This window comes from Lepidochelys kempii, chromosome 4 (assembly GCF_965140265.1).
Source record: "Lepidochelys kempii isolate rLepKem1 chromosome 4, rLepKem1.hap2, whole genome shotgun sequence".
Lineage (NCBI taxonomy): Eukaryota > Metazoa > Chordata > Testudines > Cheloniidae > Lepidochelys > Lepidochelys kempii.
In genome coordinates, this window is record NC_133259.1 from 124,376,278 (window position 1) to 124,393,104 (window position 16,827).

A 16,827-nucleotide genomic window follows, 5' to 3' on the forward strand; every position below is an offset into this window, starting at 1 on the left:
GGGTCTGATTCTGCAAACCAACTTCCAGGAGCATCAGATGAGCATCTGACAAGGCCCTGCTCCCTCCTCATGTCCAGGCCACCTGGCCAGTGGCTCGGCATGAGCAACTCTAAGGCTGGTAACTAGGATAACAACCTTGCAGAACCTGTGAGAGTGTGTATGAATGAATGTGTGACTAAATATGAGATTGAATGGAATGTTATAGCTATAACTAACTGCTGACTATGATTCTTTCTGTATTCACAATAAATGTGGCATTTTGCCTTTTCCCCTTTAAGAAGATCCTGCTGGTTTTTACTTTATTGGTATAATACTAGCAATGGTTAGCATCTCTAGATTTGGTTGCCTAAAGTTAGGTGCCCAAGTTGGAAAATGCCGGTTTGTGTAACTTGACCAAGCCCAGGGGAATCCGTATCAGGATCGATCCCCTGAGGTCAGTCCCTTGTCTAGCCCCTGGGAGCAGAGCTCAGGCTGCGGGCTTCTCAGTAGAGGCACTGACTCAGCCACAGGCCGCAGGCTAGCAGGGAATTACAACAGCCCGGGTAGTAACCGGGGCACGCAGGTCAGGCCCCTTGTGTGAAATGGCCACGGCTCTTTGTGAAAAACCGAGGGACCGACTGTCATGAAGTTTTTTGGACCTCAAAGCCCAGCAGCCCGCTGCTTGTGGGAGGACTTCGGATACCTCGCTCCGGAGTCGGTTACGTGCTCAGGGCTCGCGTCACAGGGGCTGGGAACCGGAGAGTTGCACCCGAAAGCCGAGCGGGAGTCGGCGGCGGGCCGGGAAGGCTGCTCGCGGCCCGGGGCCAGGCACACACGCCCCCGGGGCCTCTCCGTGCCCTGCAGCCCGCTGTAGCGCCCCCGCTCGCAGGAGGGTCCCGAGCCGGCTCCGCTGGGGGCTGGTCTCCCGCTGGGCGGAGGCCGCGCCGGGGATCGCCGCTTTCTGTCCCGCCGCACAACTTCCTCTCCCAGGGCCCTGCGCGGCGGCCGGGCCGGGCCGGGCCGGGCGGGCACAGGCGGACTCGGAGCCGCCTCTGGAGCGGAGCGGGCCATGGACAGCCCCGCCGTGACCTTCACGCTGGCCTACCTGGTGTTCGCCGTCTGCTTCGTGTTCACCCCCAACGAGTTCCGCTCGGCCGGGCTCACCGTGCAGAACCTGCTGGCCGGCTGGCTGGGCAGCGAGGACGCGGCCTTCGTCCACTACCACCTGCGGAGGAGCACCGGCACCATGCTGGCCCACGGCCTGCTGCCGCTCGGTGAGCGGGGCCTGGGGCACGGAGGGAGCGGGGCTGGGGGAAGCAGCTGAGGCGGGGGCGAAGGGGGGCTGTGGGCAGAGTGGCCGGGGGGGGGGAAGGGGGGCTGTGGGGAAGGGCTGGGGCCAGAGTGGCCGGGGGGGGGGGGGGCTGTGGGGAAGGGCTGGGGCCAGAGTGGCCGGGGGGGGGGGGCTGTGGGGAAGGGCTGGGGCCAGAGTGGCGGGGGGGGGGGGGGCTGTGGGGAAGGGCTGGGGCCAGAGTGGCGGGGGGGGGGGGGCTGTGGGGAAGGGCTGGGGCCAGAGTGGCCGGGGGGGGGGGGGCTGTGGGGAAGGGCTGGGGCCAGAGTGGCCGGGGGGGGGGAAGGAGGGCTGTGGGGAAGGGCTGGGGCCAGAGTGGCGGGGGGGGGAAGGGGGGCTGTGGGGAAGGGCTGGGGCCAGAGTGGCCGGGGGGGGGGGGGGCTGTGGGGAAGGGCTGGGGCCAGAGTGGCCGGGGGGGGGAGCTGTGGGGAAGGGCTGGGGCCAGAGTGGCGGGGGGGGGAGCTGTGGGGAAGGGCTGGGGCCAGAGTGGCCGGGGGGGGGGAGGGGGGCTGTGGGGAAGGGCTGGGGCCAGAGTGGCCGGGGGGGGGAAGGGGGGCTGTGGGGAAGGGCTGGGGCCAGAGTGGCCGGGGGGGGGGGGGAAGGGGGGCTGTGGGGAAGGGCTGGGGCCAGAGTGGCGGGGGGGGGGAAGGAGGGCTGTGGGGAAGGGCTGGGGCCAGAGTGGCCGGGGGGGGGGAAGGGGGGCTGTGGGGAAGGGCTGGGGCCAGAGTGGCCGGGGGGGGAAGGGGGGCTGTGGGGAAGGGCTGGGGCCAGAGTGGCCGGGGGGGGGGGAAGAAGGGCTGGGGCCAGAGTGGCCGGGGGGGGGAAGGGGGGCTGTGGGGAAGGGCTGGGGCCAGAGTGGCCGGGGGGGGGAGGGGGGCTGTGGGGAAGGACTGGGGCCAGAGTGGCTGGGGGGGGCTGTGGGCAGAGTGGCCGGGGGGGGGAGGAACGGGATGATGGTGGGGAAGAGTAGCGGGCGAGGGGTTGGTGGAAGGAGGGGGAAAGTGCTGGGGGAGAGTAGCAAGGGGGAGGAAGGAAAGGGAGTGGGAAAGGATAGCGAGGGGGCTGTAGGGAAGGGTGGGAGAATGGTCAGGCAGGAGAACGGTTAGGGGGTTGGATGAGATCAAGGAACTATGGAGAATGGGGGAGTATAGCTTGAGGAGAGGGGATGGAGGGAAATGGCCAGGGAGCTGTGGTGAAGGGGGTGGGGGGATAATACCTAGGTCGTGTGGTAAGAACTGAGGGGATGGAGAAGGAGGAAGAAGGTGACAGCAAATTAAAATAGGTATTTGTACAGTCTCTGCTGTCAGACTGTCCCGTTGCACCTTCAGTTAGCAGTGACTGTGCAGAAAGCCTGGACCCTGGTCTGTCATCATTTAGTCAGTCTTCTGACAGTGTGGTTTCCCCTTCTCATCTCTTTCACTTGCTGTGATTTGCATCCCCACTTCTTTACTGAATGTAGCCTTGTCTGCACTGAGTTTGAAAAATGCGCTCTATTGTGTCCCCTTGACGTGGGTGTGGCTGTGTGAGCTGAAGGAAGGCAAGACCTAGATCTTGAAGGTTGAGGGATTGTCCATGGCTTCAGTGTCTTTACATGCTTCTGTCTCTTTTGCAAATCCACAAACACATCTGAAGTACTTGTGAGGTGAAGCAGCTCCTTCATATGCATCAGAGCCTCATTAATTTGCACCAAAATAACAATGGTCTTGCCCTGCCTATGAGTGGAGATCTAATATCAGCTCTAGTGAGATCTGGTATTACTAAGAATTCATTGTTTTACAAAAATTCACTATTAGAATATTTACTCAGACATTACAGAATATTATAAATAAAACAAAACTACATGTCAGTGAAAAAATACTGTAAGATATAGCACCTTTTAACTAACTGATTGTCAGATTCTGCAAATTATGAAGTAATCAATAATGGGTTTCCCAGAAAATGGTGCAAATAGCGAGGTTCTGCTTGGGGCATTAGATGTGAACGCTTAGAGCCGCTATTGAGGGTGGCCCCTAGGGAGCATGTTGTAGGGAGGTAAAATTCTGTGTAAACAGAAAATAAAGACAGTCTTGCATTCACCCCAACCATGGTGCCCTGTGTCTCTACACCACTCTAATAAAGCAGTGTAAGTGAACATAAATAATACTTGAGCTGTAGTGTTAAACAAAGTAATCCATTTTGGGAGGAGAAATCTTGTAACTCACAGGTATGAAATTACATCTGCATGTGAATTGTGAAACTGAACCAATCAGCACCACTGTCCGAGAAACTCTCTCTGTCTGTTGTTGTCATCAGAAGACCTACTCTGGCAGGATTAACTAACCCCAGAGAGGGAAGGAAGCAAGCACAGAAAGGCAGTTCAGGGTGGTAGTGCAGTGCCATTTATTATAAAGTTTAAAAAAAACCCCAAACTGTCAAACTTTAAATAATGGGGTTAATTCCATCTCTGGGACCTGCATATTATATACATACCACTTTACTTTTATTCTCGGTAACTCTCAGTTGGCTATGTTTGACTATATGTTATATAGGGATATGGGTTTGTTTACTCAGCAAACTGTAATGACCTCCCTTTACTAACTGTATAACTTGTGTAAAAATAAATGCCTTCTAAAGACTCAGGCTAGGAAAGTTGAAATTGAAGTCACCACCCTAAAAAAAAAAAGTCACCCAGAGTTGAGCACACCCGCCAGATGAACTATAAGATCAATTGGTGTGAATATATTCTATTGTCTTCTGAAAGTAAATATCTTTCTTTGCAGGTTATTACATTGGCATGTGCTTTGCAGCACCAGAGAAGCAGCTTTTCTATTTTTACCAGGCCTCAGAAGGCTGGGAAATATTCTTCTTGCTGGCTGTTCTTGCTCCAACAGTCACTGGCATCCTGGCATATTACTGGTCACGGAATGGCTGGGATAACCATCCTTTAGCTCGGACACTTGCCTTTCATGCTCTTCCACAGTCTGGTTGGCGGGCAGTGGCTTCTTCCATCAATACAGAATTCAGGAGGATTGACAAGTTTGCTACTGGAGCACCAGGAGCAAGGGTGATTGTTACGGACACCTGGGTGATTAAAGTGACCACTTACAGTTTACATGTTGCCCAACAGCAGGACATTCATCTGACAGTGACAGATTCCAGACAACACGAACTATCACCTGATTCAAACATGCCTGTGCAGTTCCTCACCATCCGTGTTGCCAGTATTAATCCCTATGTGAAAGCTTTTGATATCCGGTAAAACAAATTAACCTTGCAGTGTTATGCCGTGTATAGTATATGCCATTTGATGATGGATAGGGAAGCGCATGTGTCATATCTGCTGCTGCTGTGACAGATCCCAAAACTTTTAGGGTGTTGACACCTCCCCTTCGCCGCCAACAGAGAAAGTTGTGTGTAGCCCTGTAAAGTGCAGGGAAAAATGCTATTCAGGGAGATTGCTACTCTGTAAGGCAATGAAGGCATATTGGACAGTCAGAGGAACAAGTTACTCATTCCCAGAGCAGGTTAAAGAGGGAGAGCGAAGCCACTTAGAAGAGCTATGGGTGAGGGATGGGGGAGAAGAGGGAACAAGGGAAAATCTCCCGTCAAAATTGTGATAAAAATCAATGACTCTAGCAAAATTGACCATGATTTCCATCTTCCTTTGAGACATACGTACCTTTACAAGCTGTGGTTGTGTTTTCACAGTGACCTATTGCAAACAAACCTAATTTTAAAGAGAAGTGGACAAGTAGCTTTGGCCCCAAATTTCACCTTATTTAAATTTAAAATCCTGCTAGTTTCCATATAAGGAGAGAATAATAAGACTGGGACTTTTCAGCTTGGAAAAGAAATGACTAATGGGGGATGTAATGGAAGTCTATAAAATCATAACTGGTGTGAAGTAAATAAGGAAGTGTTATTTACTCCTCATAACACAAGAACTATGGGTCACCAAATGAAATCAATAGACAGCAGGTTTAAAACAAAAGGAAGTATTTCTTCACATAACACGCAGTCAACCTGTGGAACTCCTAGCCAGAAGATGCTGTGAAGGCCAAGACACTAACGGTTCAAAACAGAACTAGAGAAGTTCATGGAGGATAAGTCCATCAATGGCTGTTAGCCAGGATGGACAGGGATGGTGTCCCTAGCCTCTGTTTGCCAAAAGCTGGGAAAGGGGGCAGGGGATGGATCACTTGATGACTATCTGATCTGTTCATTCCCTCTGGGGTACCTGGCATTGGCCACTGTCGGAAGACAGGATTCTGGGCTAGATGGACCATTGGTCTGACCCAGTATGGCCATTCTTATGTTCTTAGTGAATGTTCTCTGGATTTTAAATGCCTATTTTCTGTTTTCTGTGTTCCTCTCAATTGCTGTTTTTGTTTTTCAAGTCACTGTTTATGTAGGAGCTAGATAAATCTACAGTTCTGCAGCAAAATGTAGTTAACAAAGGCTATTTTTAGTGATGCTGACATCCTTAGTAATGCTGTCTCACAAAGGAGTAAACAAACAACGCCCTGTAGTTTGTTTTTATTCATGCTTCTAAAAGGATATTTAAAACTATATATTTGAAAAGGTAGCTGACAGTGTCCATTTACATGGCTGAATCTGTAAGTTTCTAGTCTGTGGGACAGCCTGTGGATATGACTGACAGATTAAATCGTAAGTGTCAGAGGGCTCTGAAGTCTAAACTAGAATAGCAGATATATTCAGGCCTGATCTAAGATACTAATCCATCAATTTCAGTGTGTTATTTATTTACAGTGGCATCTGCCAGACACTGAAAACAGATGGTCCCTACTTCTAGGAGCTTAGTATAAGGACGGTTAAGTAGAAAGAGTTTAAGGAAAAGGCCACAGTAATGGACAACCTATATACAAATCAACTTGACTTACTGCATGACAGAGGTGTATCTAAGAGAGATTTAAAAGTGGACCAGGCAGGACCCTTGCAGGGTAGCTCAGGGAGGTCATAGGAAGCATGGAAGAAGGCACAAGGGTGATTGTGAAAAACTGACAGAGCTGGAACATTTGCAGAACTGTGGAGATTGTGGGGGGAAGGGAGGAGCCCAGTGCAATCCTTGACAAAGGTATAAGTAGGGAGGGTCAAATGTGTGTAGGGCTTTGAAGGTGGTGACATAAAGATTATTCATTAGCTGATTATTTCAATTGTGTTTTAATGAGGCAATAGTAAAGTCACATCCACTGTTAAGAATCAGACACTTACCTTGGTAATTTTTTCCAAAGAAATATCAGGGCCTTCCTTTTGCTAAATAAACTAGTACCAAGAATATTTTTTATAAAGTCAGAAAGTTCTTGTAATAAGAAAATGCAGAAATAGCAAATCTCCATAGGTATAATGTAGATGTAACATAACTAAGTCATAATAGGACATATGTCAACATTTCCCCTTCCCCCTGTGTGCAGTATAGGTACATACCCACAGGCTGAGTTGCACCATTGTTAGCAACAGTGGAAAGTTTTTGTAAAAATTGACTTGTGTGAACAAGGCCCCATATATCACACACGTTCAACATGAGAACCTAGGACCTTCTGCCCTGAACACACAGGCCTCGACCATTTGCACTGAAAGAATACCTCTACTTGCTATCAGCAATATTACCTTTAGCTATAATTCTTCATTTAGTAGTGTACTGGAGTAGCTCTCCAAAGGGCTGTATCATGCCTTTCTCATACAGGTGATTTTTTTTTTCAGTTTCTCTTACACATCTCTCCGTTGACCCTCACGCCCAGCTCCAGTTTCTACCATCTTGCAGCTGGCCAGCGGTTCTAAACAACACTTGGGCTTCCCTTTCTGCTCCTAGTATCCCACCTTTTGTGCTTCTCCAACCACTGCAAGGCTTCCTGCACCTGTGTGCTGCTGAAGCTCTGTGCACCACTAGTTTGCTCTCCAGTACTCCGCTCTCCAGTACTCCAGTTCACTTCACTTCCTGCCCATTAAACCCTTCTCAGACTTCTCCCAGGTGCAGCTGATTCTCCCACTGAGCTTTCCGAAAACATTGGGGGTTAGGGCATTTAACCACTCTGTAGTCTGCAGCCACCAGAAGATAGCATCACAAACACTTGAGCAGATGTGATTCCATTCAGCCATGGGCAGTGGTGACACACATTACAAATATGTATGTTATCCCAGGAATGTCTCTTTTAAAGTATCTCCTAGGTGCAGTCCTCCTGAACTGTTCCTTTTCCTTTTTTATTTTTTGCAGACTCCTACATATTGTAACTTGAACAGAGTAATATTCAGTGTGATTGCAGCCCTACGTTAAAATATAATAGAACTGTAGGGCTCCGTTAGTCCAGCCCCCTCTGCTGGGGCAGGATTAATTTTACCTTATCGTAGGTTAAATTACCTATCAAAATAATTCTCAGTCTACTGAAGTTAAGATGTAGTCAAAACAAGATGTGTTGTTTTCAGATACATATGATCAGTGTGAAAGCTTAACTTGTAAAGGCTGAAAAGCTGAGTACTAGAGACTACAGTATATGGCTGTAGACAAGAGTTTGATCTGTTAAATCAGCTTAGCCTTAGCCTTGAAAGATTTCTTTCCAGTAATGGATGAGTATTCTTTATCAGTTCTGGCTGTGACAGAACCAAACAGCTAGTTGTGTCCCTGCAAACTGCACTTGCCAAAAATAGAAAAGGAGGACTTGTGGCACCTTAGAGACTAACCAATTTATTTGAGCATGAGCTTTCGTGAGCTACAGAAGTGAGCTGTAGCTCACGAAAGCTTATGCTCAAATAAATTGGTTAGTCTCTAAGGTCCCACAAGTCCTCCTTTTCTTTTTGCGAATATAGACTAACACGGCTGCTACTCTGGAACTTGCCAAATAAGATCTTATCATGCTCCTGAAATTACTCTCCCAATGTAGGGGGTTTGTGTTAGAGGCTTCTGTTTCCTAGAAAGACCCAGCAGTAATTGCCTTTCACATCCTGATTTTCCTGTGTGCCATCACTATTTAAAGCAAAATTGCTGTATCCCTGTGCTGCTTCAAAATGGGGGAAGAGCAGGTTTAGAAAGGAAAATCACAGTTAAAGAACATGGGTAGCTCAGAGAATTAGCAATAGGATGAAGAGCCTTTACCTCTATGGCCTTGTCTATATTAGGACATTTTTGCTACAGTTTCTCACTTTTGCTGCCGCAGGTTCAGTTCCACCAGTGATAGCACATATGAGAGCCCTACTATAGACAAGTTACCCTCTGCAACAGGTTTTATGCCCCATGTTGTGGTGACCTGTGCTGAGCAGTGCTTAAAACAATGGGGGCCACCAGGAGCCGTATCTTAACTAGCATTGCCACTGTGGCTACCACCTCCGGCGCTGAACTGGTGGTAGCAAGAGTGGGAAACTTTAGCAAAAATAACCTAATGTGGACCCGATCAATGTTGCTGGACAATAGTGACACAGAGTTGTTACCATCTAATGGTTGTAGGTATAGCCTATGTGAAACATGAAATCTCAGTTGTGTTACCCATAATGCTACATACAAAGCAGTACAATGGTTGGCACTATTAACACACTTTATTTATTTATTTTAGGGCTGTCAAGCGATTAAAAGAAGTAATCGCAATTAATAATTGAACTGCTAATAACAATACCATTTATTTAAATATTTATGGGTGTTTTCCATATTTTCAAATATATTGATTTCAATTACAACACAGAATACAAAGTGTACAGTGCTCACTTTATATTTATTTTTTATTACAAGTATTTGCACTGTAAAAAACAAAAGAAATAGTATTTTTCAATTCACCCAATACAAGTACTGTAGTGCAATCTCTTTACCATTAAAGTTGAACTTACAAATGTGCAAAAAAAAGCATTCAAAAATAAAACAATGTAAAATTTTAGAGCTTGCAAGGCCACTCAGTCCTACTTCTTGTTCAGCCAATCACTCAGACAAACACATTTGTATAAATTTGCAGGAGATAATACTGCCTGCTTCTTGTTTACAATGTCATCCGAAAGTGAGAACAGGCATTCCCATGGCACTGTTGTAGCCGGTGTCGCAAGATATTTACGTGCCAGATGCGCATGCTTCAACCACCATTCCAGGTGATATGGGTCCATGTTGATGACAGGTTCTGCTTGATAACAATCCAAAACAGTGCAGCCTGACGCATATTCATTTTCATTATTTGAATCAGATGCAACCAGCAGAAGGTTGATTTTCTTTTTTGGTGGTTCAAGTTCTGTAGTTTCCACATCGGAGTGGCGTTTTAAGATTTCTGAAAGCACGTTCCACACCTCGTCGCTCTCAGAATTTGGAAGGTACTTCAGATTCTTAAACCTTGGGTCGAGTGCTGTAGCTATTTTTAGAAATCTGACATTGGTACCTTCTTTGCGTTTTGTCAGATCTGCAGTGAAAGTGTTCTGAACATGAACAACATGTGCTAGGTCGTCATCCGAGACTGCTATAACATGAAATATATGGCAGAATGCAGGTAAAACAGAGCAGGGGACATACAATTCTCCCCCAAGGAGTTCAGTCACAAATTTAATTAACGCATTATTTTTTTAATGAGCATCATCAGTATGGAAGCGTGTGCTCTGGAATGGTGGCCGAAGTATGAAGGGGCATGTTTAACATATCTGGCACATAAATACCTTGCAATGCTGGCTACAAAAGTGCCATGCAAATGCCTGTTCTCACTTTCTGGTGACATTGTAAATAAGAAGAGGGCAGCATTATCTCCTGTAAATGTAAACAAACTTGTTTGTCTTAGCAATTGGCTGAACAAGAAGTAGGACTGAGTGGATTTGTAGGCTCTGAAATTTTACATTGTTTTTTGTTTTTGAGTGCAGTTATGTAACAAAAATCTACATTTTTAAGTTGCACTTTCATGACAAAGAGCTTGCACTACAGTACTTGTATGAGGTGAATTGAAAAATACTATTTCTTTTATTATTTTTAAAATAATATACACTTTGTTTTCAATCAACACAGAACACAATATGTATGAAAATGTAGGAAAACGTCCAAAATATTTAATACATTTCAATTGGTATTCTATTGTTTAACGGTGCGAGTAAAACTGCGATTAATCACGATTCTTTTTTTAGTTAATCGCGTGAATTAACTGCAGTTAATCGACAGCCCTAATTTATTTATTTATATTGCACCTAGCTATGTGATATGTGCCTGAAAGGAGCAATAACTAAACTGATATCTGCCCCAGAGAGCTTACAAACTAGAATTTAGACGTGATGTAAATGAGTGAGTGCAAATGGGGCGGGGGAGGGACTGGACAAGGTAACATATGTAAATCCTGCAGAGACTCAGTAAGTTGGTTTCCACTTACTGATGAACAAGGTTTATTTTGGTTTTATGTAATATTTTAATTCATCTCTTGTATGGCCCCTATTGGCAGTCTTGGCAAAGAAGCCAAGGACTTGAATGGGCATGAAGTCCAAACTACACTCTTGGCCCTAGTAGCCGTGCATCTCGGTCTGGTTGAGGCATGATAATGGCCAGTGTGAAAAGCACACACTATCCAGGTTATATCTGCCCTGTAGTTAAAGGGATGGCTTCACCCTTCAGTATTGTCAGACTAACCCCTTTCATGCATGCTTAAGACCAACATTTTCAGAAGTGGCTTCAGGGTTGTGGTGTCCCAATTTTTGGAACCCCAGCTTGACTGAACTTGGCCATGATTTTCCAAGGTGTCATACACCTGCAACTCCATCTGAAATCAGTGGCAGTGTTGGTGCACAGCATCTCTGAAGAAACAAGCCAAAGGTGTCTCAAGTTAGGCACTCAAGACGAGAAGCCAGTTTTGAAAATATGGTCCCGCATGAACCAACCACAACAATTAAAAAAAGAGTGAACGAGTTTAGGGTTTCAGGGTTTGTCTTGACCTGTGGAAAAGGAAAATAAAGTTTTTCCTTTTACTACCTATTAAAAAAAAAAAAGCCCAAAGTGTATTTATTCTGACTAGATACCAGACTGCACCACTCTACACAACTTTTCTAGGTATTCACTTCTTTCATGTTATGCTTCAAAGTAGCAAGCAAGATAAATTTTCTCTTCTTACTTAAATGGATGATGAGGTGACATTCTGTTCCATCCTTTCTTTAGGTTGAACTCCTCAGAGTATGGGGAACTACGAGAGAAACTTCATGCTCCGATCCGTAATGCAGCTAACGTTGTGATCCATCAGAGCCTCAGTGACTTGTTTCTGGAAACCTTTACATCTCTGGTGGAAATTAATCAGACATACCCTGTTCCCAGCAATCAGGTAGGAGTTTCTAATCACTTGACATTATAATAATTGTAGTTTCTGGATTAGTCAAATCTATGATTACTGTGTTTGCGTAGTGGTTATCTTACAATTCAGTAAATATTTAGTAAAGTAAACCTGGCTGTTTTTTCTGGTGTTTGCTCCAAGAGAAGCCATTGATGGATTAAGTTTGGGGGAGGATGGGAAATATCATAATAAGGAGTTTTATTTTAATGTAATGTCAACGCTAGGATTTTACCTGGGGAATTTGGAAATGATGGAGTTACATTTCCATGTGTTGTCTAGAGAGCTAGAGTCACAACTCCTATTAATAATTGAAATTGATGCGCATACCCTGTCTTGACAATTTGCCTTAGCTAGCTCACACCTTACATCTTGTATTTCTGGAGAGCTAAGTTACTTTAGATCTGGGCCCAGATCCTTAAAGGTTTTTAAATACGCAATGTCCTTTGAAATCAATGGAAATTAGGTGCCTAAACATCTTTATTGATCTGGGCTATTATCCTTTAATGTATTGAAATGATTCCTAATCTGGATCTTATTTTCATTATAAATAATATTTTGAATCTTTTCTTCGGTAATAATAAGGACCAAGTGTCAATGGAAACAAACCTTCAGGCTCAGAACTGTACAGTTATTGGGTTGAGAGAGAATCACTTTATTTCAGTCCTTTTAGCTTGTGGTATCTTTAGGTATAAAGTACTTGTGCTTATGGGTTTTGGTTTGATACTGACTGATACCATAAGTAATGGTCTACATTGAAAAAGAGAGGTGATGATTTGGGAGTTAAAACACAGAAATGGGAATTGGGAGATCTAGGATATCTCCCTAGCTTTGAGACTGACTTTCTGCGTGACTCTAACCAATGTACTGAATCCCTCTGTGCCTGAGCTTTCCCCCTCTGTAAAATGTAGATAATATCTTGAAGGGGAATTATGAGGCTAATTTGATTGTAAATAGTACTTGGCACTTTTCATTTATAGAGTAAAGTGCTGTACAAAGTATGGTAAGTATAATAAAGGCCATTTTACAGATGAGCAAAGTGAGGCACTGAGTGGTTAAGTGACTTGCCGAGGGCCACACTAATGATTGAAAAAGCTGAGAGCAGAACTCAGGTGTAATCCTCCCAGTTTAGTGCCCTATCTGCTGGACCACGTAAATGCTTTGAGGGTCTGGGCTGGAAAGCCCAGTGGCGATGCAAAATATTATTGTTAATAAAACCATTAAAAACTGTTCTTCCAGCCTGCACCTTCTCAAGGGGGCTGCAGGTGCACACCCAACATGACTAACTGTGGATTAATGCCCAGATAGTCTGTCCTTTTCAGTTATACAAAATTTGCTGGAAAACTCCCAGGGGGTGAAATCCTGGCCGTCTTGAAAAACACCCATTAACTTCATTGGAGTTAGGATTTCACCCAATATATCTTCCTTCCTTTTGGGGGAAGGAGACTACATAACAAACATTACATTTCAAGTACCTTTGTAAATGTTATTGAAGAGCAATAATTTTCTATACGGTTATGCTTTTTTACCCTTTTTCTCTTTCTATAGGAGCTGGAGCCATGTATAGGGTGTATGCAGACTAATGCAAACATCAAGCTTGTTAAAAATTGCCAAGAGCCAAACGAAGGAGAATGCCAGCAATGCTACTGTCGTCCTATGTGGTGCCTGACTTGCATGGGGAAATGGTTTGCCAGCCGGCAGGATCAGCAGCACCCAGAGACCTGGCTATCAAGCCAAGTGCCTTGTCCAACCTGCCGAGCAAAGTTTTGCATTTTAGATGTTTGCATAATACAATGAATAATATCTTGGTACAGTTTACCTTTTGAAATCTGAATGTATTCACAGCAGGGTTGGATGCGAGCCCCATTAGATTTGTTTCTTGCTCTTCTGCTTCTGAAGAGGTAAAAGCTCTGGAGTTTTCTTCTTCAAAGCCCTGAAAATGGTAACCCAACATTTTCTTTTCCTTTTCTTCCCACTCCTCAAAATGTGTTCTCCATTTTTATTCACTAACATCGTAGTTAAAATTTTAGATTGTTGAGTTTTGGGGGGGGGTTTGCTTTTCATTTCCAAACAGTTGGATGCACTTTAAACCAATAAGAGTGGCCCATTTGCTTCCCTTACATCATAGGTGAAATCCTGGTAAACTAGCTATATCTTAAGTGCTATTTTAGTTACAGGATTAAGCATGGGTGTTTAATGATTCTTTAGCTAAGGGCTAATTTTCCTTTATAATAAGATGTACTAAGCAAGTTGCTATTGCTAAGGATAGTTGGCTCAAATTGCAGCCTACCTTTCTTCATCTTGAATCCATTTGTAAAGTCCATTTTAATTTTTGTGGGCTTTCCTCAAAACAGACGTCTCAGTGTTGTGTTTTTCCTTTCCACCAAAACAGGCCCACAGATCAACTACTATAGAGATCTAGGAAATTACGCTGTAACTTCTGCAGGGAGTTTAGCGCAAAGAAGAATAGAAAATAGTTTGTTTCCAGATATATTTAGTATACAAGGAAGGTCAGTCAAAAAGGGTGGTTAATTTAGTTCATTAATCTGAAGTGCTGCTGGTGCTGTGTAGAGCATCTTATAGCTAGAGCTACTTTTTCCCTGTTCGGAGTCTCAGCACTCTCCAGCTAATGCTAATGTTAAGCATGACTTATCCATATTTGGACGGAGAGCAGCAATCCTCTCAATTATCTGAGTAATCCAAAAGAATGTTCGGCTGTGTCAAAACCTGTAGCTTTTTCCTCGGCAACTGCTTTTCCAAATGAATGGGGTGTCAGGACTGGATAAGGACGTGTCGCCATGCTGGCTATTTCAGGTATAGACAGAGTGTGGGTTAGACAACACAGTGGTAAAAATGCTGGTGCTTTCCTATACCACAGCTTCCACAATGGAGCTGCACCAGTGCAGAAAAGCAGAGAGATTTTCCTGGTGCGGACAAGACCGTATTACTAGTGCGTCAACTGTGTGGCCTTGTCTACTCTGGCACTTTCCTTAAAACCTCCCACTGATGCAGCTCCACAAGGGGTAGGTAGTAGCAGTGGGAGTATAGACAAGGTGCTAGTGGTTGCCAGCATTTGAATCACTGTAGGTCATGTAGGACCACTTTGAGCAGAAGTAGATGGCGTAGTGTAAAAAATTATAGCAGCCACTCTACACTCGAGCTCCCACCATTGGTAACAATTATGCTTTGAAGAATTAGATTTTTATTGGTAAATGTCAGGAAACGTTGATTTCACCAGACATGCACAAACTGATGAAATAATATTTCCGGCAATACTAACTGAAATTTATAGATAGGCAAAATGAGAAAAATGCTGCTTGAGAACTTATTAGAGTCCCACCTCAATGTGTATAAAGCGTGTTGCAATGCTGGCTTAGCGGAGCTGAAGCAGGGATGCCATTTAGGTAGCTTTAACTTTTTGCATCTCAACATCTACTGTCATTAAATAATTATTGTCTGGACCACCACCACCCTCTTCTCACCCCCCACCCACCCCTAACAATTTCCTGCAAAGATGAAAATTTAAATAAATACAAATCTAAACAAATGCTTAAAAATAAACCTCTATATTATCTGCCAAAATTATTTTTTTAAAAATAGTCAGTTCTGCCAAGCATAGTAATAATACAAGCAATGAGCTGCAATAGTGGGAGATTTCATTTAAACTTTGGTGTAGCCACAGCCTGTGTGGTGTGTAGACACAAGCCAGGCATGTCAAGAACTGGTTACAAATATGGTTAAAACTTGTATTGTGGACAGGGTTTAAGGACACTTAGAAATGACAAATAGGCCTCTTTTTTGTTTTAATTTTTATATATATAAACTACCAGATTACTTGTATTTGGGGAAAGTACTCACTTGAGCATGCTGTTAGGCATGCACTCTTTACTATGAAATACTGGCAACTCTTTATACTATATATTAATTAATTAATGATGATTTTCCTGGGTTTCATATCTCAGCTGTTTCAGATCGTATGGAATCGAAACTTGATACAGAGGCTGGCCATGTGGATCTGAATCTCTTTCATAAAAAATTGCTAACTGACATCAGTTGTTTTTTTTTATTTGTCCAGAATCCAATTGAATTCCTTAGCTTCAGGCTTGTGCTAAGTCTGAAAAAAAATAAAAGCAAGACACTAATAATTTAAAATACATGATGCATGCTCAAGTGAGTATGAGTTTGTGGGGAGGTTATTTTGAAGTGACATTTACAGTATTCTTTCAGCCTACATTACACAGTCTTAGTGGGCTGAATTCTGCTCTCAGATAGGTGCGTGCATTTCCCTTCTGTAATAATTTTTGCAAATAAAGATAATTTAGTATTTATTTTAATCAAGTTTGCATAACACAATGGTAAGGAGGTGTGGTCTTTAATGGAGTAGGCGCAGCAGGGAAATGGGTAGTCTGACCGTGGCTTTCTCACTGACAGTCACTCAATTTCTATGTCTGTTTTCCCACTTGGAATAATAATCTTTTACTGGAGAGGTGTTATGAAGCTTAATTCATAAGGAATTTGAGATCCTTGGATGAAAAGCACTATAGAACTGCAGAGTATTTTTTTAATAAAGTAAAAATAAGATGATTGCCAGTATGTCTTTTTAATACAAGCTTTCCTATCTGAGCAGCTTGCCCAGTAGATTCACTATATATTTCTTTACTTTTTTAACTATAAAAAGCCTCTCTTTGAGGTGACTGGAAGTTTTAATTTCAGTGGATCTTTGTGTCATAAGAATAGAGCTTAGTAACACTTTATAATATTGTAGTATACCAAATGCACTAATACACATAAATGTAAAATATTCTTGCATCTTTTAAGGGTAGTGCTGTATCTACAGAAGTACAGTGTTTCTCAAATGCGGCCACTGTGGCCACATGCGGTCACCTGAGTGTTTTCCTGTGGCCATGACAGCCTCCTGGGCAGAGATGGGGGAGGGGTCAAACAGAAGTGCATCCCTGCAGTGTCCAGATGCTCCAGGGGAGGGCTTCAGCCCACATTTTTCCCCCTTCAGCTGCAGGACTCCAGAGGTGGGCTTCAGCCCCCTCCTCTGGTTCAGCCAAAAGTGGGCTTCAGCCCCTCCTTGAGCCCTGGAGCTCTGACAGTGGGCTCCATGCTTTGGCCCCTCCCCCTGCCAATCTTCAGCTCGGGGGCTCTGGGCTTCACTCCCCCGTGCCGGCTGGTGAAGCTTCAGGCCCCCTTGGACCCTTCCTTGGCTCCAGCCATAGGGCTCCCGCTCTGGGCTTCAGCCCA

The 16,827-nt window shown here is 44.5% G+C and overlaps 1 protein-coding gene across 2 annotated transcripts; it reads left to right on the forward strand.

Moving 5' to 3' along the window:
- The first annotated feature begins 462 nt into the window (after positions 1-462).
- On the forward strand, positions 463-15,911 carry TMEM129 (transmembrane protein 129, E3 ubiquitin ligase). 2 transcript variants are annotated; one of them, XM_073342761.1, is made up of 4 exons: positions 466-1,253; positions 4,087-4,561; positions 11,412-11,571; positions 13,126-15,911. In XM_073342761.1, exons 1-4 carry the CDS (start codon positions 1,049-1,051, stop codon positions 13,372-13,374), a joined length of 1,089 nt encoding a protein of 362 aa, XP_073198862.1. In that variant the 5' UTR covers positions 466-1,048; the 3' UTR covers positions 13,375-15,911. The 2 variants fall into 2 exon arrangements, with proteins under 2 accessions (XP_073198863.1, XP_073198862.1); XM_073342762.1 differs by lacking the exons at positions 11,412-11,571; positions 13,126-15,911 and adding an exon at positions 7,028-8,005 and having other exon boundaries at positions 463-1,253.
- Positions 15,912-16,827: the final 916 nt, after the last annotated feature.